The sequence below is a fragment of the Hyaena hyaena genome, unplaced genomic scaffold, assembly GCF_003009895.1.
Source record: "Hyaena hyaena isolate Hyena2069 unplaced genomic scaffold, ASM300989v1 scaffold_69, whole genome shotgun sequence".
Lineage (NCBI taxonomy): Eukaryota > Metazoa > Chordata > Mammalia > Carnivora > Hyaenidae > Hyaena > Hyaena hyaena.
This window is the reverse complement of record NW_024080702.1, coordinates 13,134-22,731: the sequence shown is the minus strand read 5'-3', so window position 1 is coordinate 22,731 and position 9,598 is coordinate 13,134. Positions and strand designations below refer to the sequence as shown.

At 65.1% G+C, this 9,598-nt stretch overlaps 1 protein-coding gene across 1 annotated transcript; it reads right to left on the bottom strand.

The window, feature by feature from the left end:
- Nucleotides 1–1,095: 1,095 nt before the first annotated feature.
- LOC120232324 (secreted Ly-6/uPAR domain-containing protein 2-like) lies at nt 1,096–6,424 on the bottom strand. Its single transcript, XM_039232966.1, has 3 exons — nt 6,373–6,424; nt 4,384–4,482; nt 1,096–1,307 (listed from the first exon to the last, which is right to left on the bottom strand). The coding sequence occupies exons 1-3, from the start codon at nt 6,422–6,424 to the stop codon at nt 1,096–1,098; spliced, it is 363 nt and encodes a 120-aa protein (XP_039088897.1).
- Between the last annotated feature and the right edge of the window lie 3,174 nt (nt 6,425–9,598).

The window sequence follows — 9,598 nt, the reverse complement described above, 5'->3', positions numbered from 1 at the left end:
GAGTTGTGGGGCACACCGCAGGGCTGACCCCAGATGCCGGGAACCCCCGGGAGCCCGTAGGCCGAGCGGGGGGTGGATGCCTGTTGGACGCTGAGGAGACTGCTTCCTGCTCTCTGACTTCATGCCTGGAGAATGCTACCACCCGCTATAGAGTGCCCCCTGCCTGATCCTGAGGTGCAGGGGGAGACCCCCCAAAAATTCAGCACATCGGAAAATAGGGGCAGGATGCACAGCTTTATTCTCATCCATGAGCTGCTAGGAGGAGGCCTGGCCGTGTGCGCCTCCGGGGTGGGACAGCCCCCTGTGCCCCGTGGGAACACAGGCACCCACAGTGGGCAGCCAGGGGAGCGGGAACAGGCCCGCCGTCACTGGCGGGGACCGGAGGTGGGGGCGAGGCCGCCTTCTGGAAGCCCTTGTCCCCTGTCCTGACTTGGGGCGGCCCTGTAGGCTCTGAAGCGGCCCCGGGCTCCCAGGAGGCCCGGGTGGGAGGCGCTTGTGAGGAGTGAATTCGCCCCGGAGGTGTGAGTGAGCAGCGGAAGGCGTGGCGGGTCGGGGCACGTGGGAGCACAAGCGTGGCTGGTGCAGGGGGCGCCCAGGAGCCTCACCAGCCTGCCCAGTGCGTGGTAGCCCCGGGCACTGGAGGCCTGAGTGGGAGGAGCCCCGTGGTGGGAGGAGCCCCGTGGTGGGAGGAGCCCTCGTGGTGGGAGGAGCCCCGTGGTGGGAGGAGCCCCGTGGTGGGAGGAGCCCTCGTGGTGGGAGGAGCCCCGTGGTGGGAGGAACCCCGTGGTGGGAGGAGCCCCGTGGTGGGAGGAGCCCCGTGGTGGGAGGAGCTAGGCCTCGTGGAAGGCCTAGCTGTGGGGTGGAAAGTGCCAGGGAGGAAGTGGGTGACCAGGAGGGGGCTGAGGGTCCCTCAGAAGTGGGTTCCCTGAGGTGGGAGCCGGAGGAGGGGGCTGGGGTGGCCCGGGGGGAAGCAGGGAGGAGCTATAGGAAGGACAGGGACCCTTCCTGCCAGTGTGGCCATGTGCAGGGGCGGGGCAGGCTGGAGACGGCGGGGCAGGGGCCGGGTGAGACCGGGCCGACCCGTGGAGGCGGCGCTCAGCAGGCTGCCCGGAGCAGCGCCCACAGCAGGCCGGCAGACGCGCTGAGCCACAGGGCGCCGGGGCTGCCCGCCAGGCCCGCGGCCGCTCTGCGGTTGCACTGGCTGCCTTGGCAGCAGGAGACAGACAGGGTGCGGCCGTCAGAGAACATTGTGCTGTTGGGGCACACCGGGGAGCAGGACTTCATGACCAGGATGCCACCAGGGTTTGCTGTGGAGAGAGGGGCAAGGCCCGTGGGTGGCACGCTCTGTATGTCCCCCACCCAGCCTGCTGCAGGCACAGCCCACTTCCAGGGCTCCTGGGGGCTCTTTCGGCGGTGCCCCGGGGCTGGGGAGTCCCGTGTCCCCTCTGACATCTGTTGCAGGAATGACCCAGTGACCCCCGCCAGCACCCCTTCCCTCTGGCAGAGCATCCCCGTGCTTTGAGTTTCAGCGTCTAGGGGAGGTGCTGGGCCCTGCCCGCACCCTTCTGCCCTCCTTGGGATGGGGGGGCAGGAGGGGAAAGGTGGGTTAGGGGAAGGTGGGTGACGGACTGCCAGCCCCAGGGCAGCCAGCACAGATGCTTTCAGATCTTTGAGTCAAGCAGAAAATGGCTGACGGGGCTGCCTGGTGGGGGTGGGGGAGGCAGCTAGCACACAGGGCCTCGGCATGACCCTCCCCTGCTCCCTGGCCCGCCTGGGTGCCTGCGCCTTGGCGACCGCTGATGCAGGGCCCCTGGGTGCCGGGCAGGCTGCCCAAGCCAGCGGTGCTTGGTCACCAGGAGCCTCTTCCCTCAGCCTGTAGGACTCAGCGCGGGCTCGATGCCGTGGCCCTGCCGGAGGGGATCGGTGGTGGGGCCCCGGCTCTCTGTGCCTCGGTCTCCACATCCAGAAGATGCAGAGAACAAGAGAACTGGCCTTTGAGATTGTTTGGAGATCAAATAGGTTAATTCATGCCCAGCGTTCAACCGTGTTGAATAAACGCTCGAGTCGGTGGGAGGTGCTTAGAGCGGTGTGCGGGGTGCCAGGAAGGACGGCCTGGGTGGATCAGAGGGACAGACAGGCTGCAGGGAGACGAGGGTGTTGGGAGTGGGGAGGGTGGGCCAGTCCCCGCCCGCTCAGGAAGTCCCCTCTGCACATTCCCCCTCCTGTGGCTTGGCCACAGGAGGGACACCAGACACCCCAGAAGCAAATTTTCTGGTTAAACATGATGATCGGTCACGACCTTGCTCAGTTACCAAAATGAGGAAGAGGGCAGTGTCCACTAACCGTCTTCTGAGCTATGGCTGAGGAGACGGAAGAAATGGGGGCGGGCGCTGCTCCAAGTCCCCTGAGCCCCGTGACATTTGCCCAGCATGGCCGCCTCCTCCCTGGCTGAGCTCCAAGCCCCAGGCTCTTCCCCTGAGAAATGGGGTGTTAGGTGGGCTGTTGTGGGGCTGAATCAAGGGGCCGCCGGTGCGCTGGGCCCGGCACACAGCAGCCCTGACATTTATCTTAGTCACAGGGAACACCCGCCTGGCACTTGGTGCTTTGCTGTGAGGACGGAGAGCAGCCCTCGCCCGCCCCTCCCCCAGGATTGCCAGCAGGGGGCCAGGAGGCCCAGCAACCTGCTGCTGGTGCCAAGAGCACAAGGGAGTGACCACCATACCCGGCCTCGCAGCACCTAGGGGTCCTTGTCCCGAGTTCCGGCCCCAGGGTCCTCCTGCCCCCTCACCCACCAGCCCCCTCCCCACCCGGGGTGGGGGCTCTGCTCACGGCTCTCTCACACCCCCCGCCATTGCCATCCTGGGTCATGACTGCCCTGCTGTCAGCAACATCTGCTCAGGGAGCACCGCCTGGCAGTACAGACGGATGGACGGACAGACGCAGCCGATGGTCAGTGGTGGGGTAGGGGGGAGATGGCAGACCTGGAGGTCTAAAGGAAGCCCCCACCCCACGGAGGGAACTATGGGCCCTCAGGGTGTCTGGTCCTGTCCAGATGTAAGAATTGATGCTTCAGGAGCAAAAGGAGCCCATGGGCGGCGGGGGGGGGGGGTCCGGGCACGCGGGGACCCCTGGGGACAGCTCCTCCCCAGCCCTCCCACCCACCCCCTCACTGCAGGGTGTGCTGTTTCCTGCCCCTCCCCCCCAGTATACTGCGCAAGGCCAAGCCTGTGTGGTCCCTGGCACAAGGCAGACCCAGCAGCGCACAGGGGCCCTCAGGGGCCATCGGCCAGGTGACCGAAAGAGAAGAATGCCACCTGCCTGTCCCCACATGCCCAGGGCTTGGCCAGAAGCAGGGGAGTGTCCCTAGGCCCTGAGAAAGTGACCTGATCCTTGGGCAGGATCCTTTTCTGCCTGACGGGAGCCGGTCCTGGAGGCATCGGGGGCTTTGTGCTGCTCCCTCACAGGGTCCCTGCCCCGAGGAGGGGCAGGGTCCAGCAGGGGGCCTCCCGTAATAAGGGGGCCCTGATTCCCATGTGGGAAAGCCTTGGTAATCATCGGGGTTCATAGTGAGCTGGGGCCCCAGAGGGGGTGCCTGGCTCACAGAGCCCCCTGCCTCATCCAGGGGTTCTGAGGATGCCGCCGGGACCTCCACAGACAGGACACCGATGGGGACCGCAACCTGCGGCTGGAGGAGGTGATGACCCCCCTCCCAGAAGCAGCTGCTGCTGCCTGCCCGGGCCTCCTGGACCCTGCACAGCCCCCTGTGGCCGACCCTCAGCATGCCTGCCTCCCCCTCACTCGGGCCACTCAGGGGCCAGTGACTTCGCAGCATCTTCCAGCCCCCCCCCCCAGGTCCCACCCGGTCCCACCCGTTCCCTGCTACTCCTGCAGGCCAACCCCCCCACTGCCCTGTGTACCCAGTCTAGTGGCCCAGCCAGGCTTCCCACCCGCGGGCCCCTCACCTCCCTGCCTCGCTCAAACTCCCACCATGTGACCTTCTGTGACCCCCCTTGCACCCTGCCCCTGGCTGCTACGGTCACCACCAAGCACCACTCAGGGCTCAGGGCCCCAGCCCAGCCCTTGACAGCTCAGGGAAGAAGGAGCCCCACAGAGGGGCGCTGGGGGGTCAGAGGAAGGGGTCTGGGCAGGCTGGCCGGCCTGTACCACCCCCACCCCGTCTTCCCGGTGCCGGCCTCCCTCCGTGCCTGGGCTTGCCTCGGCCCTGTGCCCCCGCTCCCTCCGCACCTCTCCTGCGGGCTCCCTCTGATCCAGGCCACACGGGCCCTGCTCCGCGGGGCTGCGCCTAAGCACCCTCCCACCGACAGGGGGCGGCAGAGTGGGCCCTCCCGCCTCGGGCACCCTGCGGGCGGGCCGGGTACTCACTGGCCTGCGTGATCACACAGTACTTGTCAGTCGGGGCGCACTCCACCAGGGACTGGCAGTCCTTGTGGCCGCAGCACACGTGGCAGTGCAGGGCCCGGGCTGGGGGGAGGAAGCAGGGACCCCGTCAGCGCGGGCTGCGGACAGCCTGGGGCCGCCTCTGGGCCTGCCTGCGCCTGGGCTGCCCGCCCCCTCCAGAGGTGCTCCTGGTCCCCGGGGACTGGGACGGGGCCAGAGACTTGCCAGGCGGTCAGAGGAGACACGACACGTGCCCTGGGACGGAGGACGTTAACTTGGGGGGACCTGGGCTCTGCCTCTAGCTGTCGAGGCCCCTCGCGGGGAGACAGAGTCCTCCCTGTGAGATGGGACCAAGCACGGCCTGAGGCTGCCTGGCCTGGCACCAGCTCGTGGCCCCTGCCCCACCCTCCTGCGCTGGGGCTCCCGGCCTGCACGGTGGCCCGGACGGGGGCAGCGGGGCTCCGAGGGTTTTGCGCACGGTGGGCGCTTAGGGCTGCTTAGTTAACAGGGGGCAGCAGCCCTGCCCTCACTGCCCAGGGCCTGCCAGCGGCCCCCACCCCAGACTGATAAACGGACAGTCTCCAGCAAGAGGCCCTGTGACCCTCCCCCCCCCCCTCCCACCGCGCAGTGTGGCCGGCCCCAGGTCCCGACCACACGGCCGCCAGACAAGGCTCCTGGCCTGGAGAGGCTGCAGGCTGCCCCGGGGGTGGCCAACTGAGGCACACGTGTGACCCCGAGTGGGATGGAGTGACACTTTGTGGGACATCTGGCCCAGGGAGAACTCGATCTTCATAGAGGACCGGGGGCCAACTGGGAGGACTGGGGGACGGTGCCCCTGGAGCTGTGTAGGCACAGTTGGGCAGGCAGATGCCAGGATGGAGGGGCACGTGCTACAAGAAAGGGCACGTCTGTGCCAGGCCGGGGGGGGAGGACTGTGGTGTGCCCATTCTGACGTCAAAGCCGGCACCTATGGCATGGGGTGACAGCGTCTTCCGCACATGGCCCAGCTGACCTCAGAGACCCCTCCCCCTTGTGGAAAGGGGGGACACTTGTGGCTGAACCACGGGCGATCATCAGGTCAAGCTCTGACAGACCCCAGGCTCAGAGGCTTTCTCCCCAGGTTCAGGCCCAGGAGGAGCAGGCCCTTCCGTCCGGGGGTGACCCCAGGCTTTTCCTGTGCTCCCGTCCGCACTGAGTCCGAGGTGCTGGCGGGGGCGGGGACACACTCCTGGCTTCCTCTGAACAAGAAACTTACGTGGCTTCTGTTTCCCCTGGGGGGTCGGATAGTCCCCGTGTGGGGGTGGGGGGGGGGTTGAGTGTGGCCTCACTGGGGCCTCGCCTGCAGCCGCGCTTCTGACAAGCACCTTGTCCTCTGCCCCTGTCCCCAGAGCCAGCCTCGAGCCATTGCCCGAGTGTCCCCTCCATCTGTGTCCCCTGCCTCCTCAGGCTGGGCCTGGTCTGCGAGGTGCCTGCGTCCCTGCCTTCCCCTCAGGGGCTTCCCCACACAGGCCGGAGGCCTGAGCTCACCCGCCCGCACGGAGGGGGCTATTATCCTGGGTGGTAATTATTCAGCTGATAATCACAGGCTGTATCAGCCCTCCCGGGGCCCCATTTCCGGTGGCCCGAAGCTGCAGGTGCTCTAGTTCAAGGTCACACGGCCAGCCAGAGGGGCTGGGAGTGACCAACTCATTCTCCCGGTTCCAACAACCAGAGTCCTGCCTCTCAAGAACTCCCTTTGTCCGGGAAAACAGGACAGTGGCCTCCTGGCTGGTGGCCGGTCCCCCTACCAGCCCGGAGCTCTGCAGACTCAGGCCGCTCACCGGGGTCTTTCACCCCACAAGAGGGAGATAGACTAGAAACTATGCCCAAAGGGACACAAAGATCTCCAGGTCCTCCCCCCTCACTCCTCATGGAGGCCAGCCGCACCCAGCAACTCTGTGTCCCCGTCCCATCCCCCAGGTCAGTGGCTCTTACCCAGGTCGGCGCACAGAGCGGCCAGAAGCAGAAACAGCAGGAGTGGCCTCATCGTGGGGTGTCCACCGGCTGGGACTGGGGAGCGGCCGCCACCAGGTGCCTTTATATGACTGGCTCCTTGGCCGGGGTCAGACCTAGTAATTTAGCTGGAGCTGAGCATGGGTCGGCGGGGCCGGCCTGACTCATGCCGCCGGGGCCCCCCTATGCCCCACCCCCAGGGCTCCGGGGGCTCTCAGCTCGTCTGTGCCCTCTCTCTGTGTGTCGCCCTGTCCTGGGCCATCGGCCTCCTGGTCCCTCTAGGTATCATGAGGCCCCAGGCCAGGCTGAGGAGAAAGGAGGGTCATGATGGTCTGTGGGTGACAGCCACTCTAGGGGTCGGGGGACCCAGCCTGCCTGGGTCTGCCGAGGAGGCACAGCCGTTTCTCTTGCTCTTCTCTCACCGCCCCCCCCCCCCCCCCCCCCCCCCCCAACCAGGATGGGGCAATCAGGGAGGCGCCGAGCCCATTCCAGTGGGGACACCGAGACGCTGCAGGCTGAAACCTGGCTTTCGACAAGCGGGTCTCAATTTCTGTGTGCGCACACATCCCACGGACTCTGCTAAAATGCGGATTCTGAGGAGCTGAGACCCTGCATTCCCAACAGGCTCCTGGGAGGCAGGGCTGCAGGGCTGCCCGGGCAGGGACAGGCAGGGCCGGCGGCGCACAGCACCTCAGGGGGCGCCGGAGTCACTGCCCATCGGCCTCCAGGCCAGGCTAGGGGGACCCTGAATGACAAGAGTGCCCTGGGAGGATGCGGGGAAGAGCCCGGGCACAGTGGGCTGCCCCCAGTTGCTGTTTTGGGGTCTGGCTAAGGGTCCGGAGGCTGAAGGCTGGAGCTCACACCTCCTGGTGTTTCCACTCCATCCCCTCCCAGGGCCACCAGCCTCTCTCTTCTGGCGGCTGGAGTCCCCTCCCCCGTGACCAGAGCCACCCTTTAGATGCAACTCCGACCGCCAAGAGCTCTGCAGGCACACGCTATCCACACAGCCCTACCTCGCCTGGCCTCCCCTGGGTCCTCCAGCCTCCCCGGCCTCCCCTCGGCCTCCAGAGTGAACCCACATTCCTCATGCCCGTGCCCAGGCCTGGCCTGATGCCCGGAACACCCTTCCCTCCTTTCCTTGCCCAGCAGAATCATCTTTGTCTAGAACATTCTTAGAGCCACAATTCCTGCCTGTGTCCTGGAGGTGCCTGCCTGGAGCCCGTGTCCTACGCCGGGTTCCCCGCCGGGCCGCTTCCCCAGCACCCACGGAGGCTGGGAGCCACGTGCACGAACGTGGGGCCCTAGCATCATGGCACGGGTCAGATCCCGAGCTGGGACAAGCTCTCTCCGCACCGCCACCGCCCAGCCAAGTGCCAGGGAGCCCGGAGCCCAGACGCCCACTAGACTGTTCATTCCATGTGTTTTGATGTCACATGTGTCACTGATATTTTATATCAGCTTTTTTTTTTTTTAACTTTGTTTAGAACTTTCACAATTTCGGAGGTATGGTGTGTGGGGCCCCTTTGTCACAGTCCCCAAAAGATAAGGATGGGCTCACCCTTATCAGGAACCTGCTGAGAGTGTAGTGAGGGTGCAGCAAACACACGAGCTGCGGTCACTGCACCTGGAAGTAGCACACATTCGTTCACCGAGAAGGGAGGGATGGCGCCTGCGCAGGCCCGGGGTTCCCTCCACGCACTCAGTTCCGTTCAACTCCACCCTCACCTCCACCCCATCCACTCCATCCACACCACCCACTCTGTCCACTTGATCTCACTCCATCTGCTCTAACCATCCACTCTATGCATTCTACTCCATCGCCTGCTCCCATACCACCTAAGACGCTGCACTCCATTTACCTCCCACCTTCACTCCCCGTGGAGCTGGGTGACTTCCTGTGGCAATGGGCCATGAGAGTCCTCGCTTCCTTGGCCTGATTGCTGTCATGAGGTAGAGACTGGACTCTGAGGACTGGGTTTCCTGCCAGATTTCACCTCAGGACTAAGGAAGCTCTCTCTTCTGCTGCGAGGCTTGCAGGGCTGGAAAGGGTGTGACAGAGCCCAGCCTGGTGCCATGATATTAGAGCAGGGGGCTGGCCCTAGACCCAGCTCAGAGGTTGGCAGGAGAGGCCGGGCGCGTGCCTAACTGCTTAGAGTCTTCTCTAGCTTTTCTAGCAGGACTTAGTCTGGGGTCCAGGGAGGGGGAGCCCCTCCATACAAATGCCAACTGCCATTGCTACTTGGGTGACTCTGACTACAACCAGCCCCCTCCTCTCATTGAACTCATGCCTGCTTGTCACCTTTGTCCCACCCCCAGAACCCAGGTAGCCCCACCTGGGCCTCTGTGCACACTCGGGTGTGCAGCTGAGCAGCTGTGGGTGGAGAGAGAGCCTGGGACTCTGGGCCCCCGCTGCCGCAGGTGATAAATGATCATCGGTTCCACAGCTCCGACTCCTACTGAGCGTCAGGCTCGGACCCTCCGTGCAGGGGTACAGAGAGGCTGGGTGTGGGGGTGGTGGACCCACACTAACAGAGATCAGTCAGGTACCGTGGCGGGGACCCCATGAACAGCCTCGCTCTATCAATGCCAGTGGCCGCTACCTGGAGAAAGTACCAGGTGAGCTGCGTTTTGAAGTAAGGGTGACGGGAGAAGGACCCCTGAGAGTAGAGGAGCAGCCGATGCAAGGGGCCGGCTGGGCCGGGCTGGGGGCCCGACTCAGTGCGTGCTTTTGGTTGGATCTTACCCAGTGGGCACAGCATTTCCCAAATTGGGGTCCACACTCCTGAGGATCTGGGAGGACCTTCCCCTCTAAAAGGATCCTCTGATAAATGCTGAACTTCGTGCATCTTCAAAAAGCCTTTGGGGCAAAGATTCTGCAGCCTCACAGGGTGGGGAGCCCGGGGAAGGGCCTACCTACTTGGGGCGCGTCCTGCAAGGAAGGAGCGAGGCGGAGGAGGTGAGCCCACCCCTCATTGAACTAATTGGGCATCTGAAACTTTACAAGCTGGGTGTTCTCCAATTAAAGTCCAGACTCCCACCCCCGGCCGTAATTAACGCATGGCTTCCCTCGCTGGGCATGGACCTCACAGCTCGGTGAGGCTGGGAGAGAGACGTGGGGCTTCCTGTCCCCCAGGCACGCAGGGCGGGTGAGGGAACTGGGGCAGCAGTGGGGCCATGGGCCTTGTCAGCCCAGAAGGGCTTCATCCCA

Coding starts and splice junctions, on each gene's coding strand:
- LOC120232324 (XM_039232966.1), bottom strand. CDS start 6,424: ATGAGGCCACTCCTGCTGTTTCTGCTTCTGGCCGCTCTGTGCGCCGAC. Junction 4,483..6,372: donor CGCTCTGTGCGCCGACCTGG/GTAAGAGCCACT, acceptor TCCTCCCCCCAG/CCCGGGCCCTGCACTGCCAC. Junction 1,308..4,383: donor CTGTGTGATCACGCAGGCCA/GTGAGTACCCGG, acceptor CTCTCTCCACAG/CAAACCCTGGTGGCATCCTG.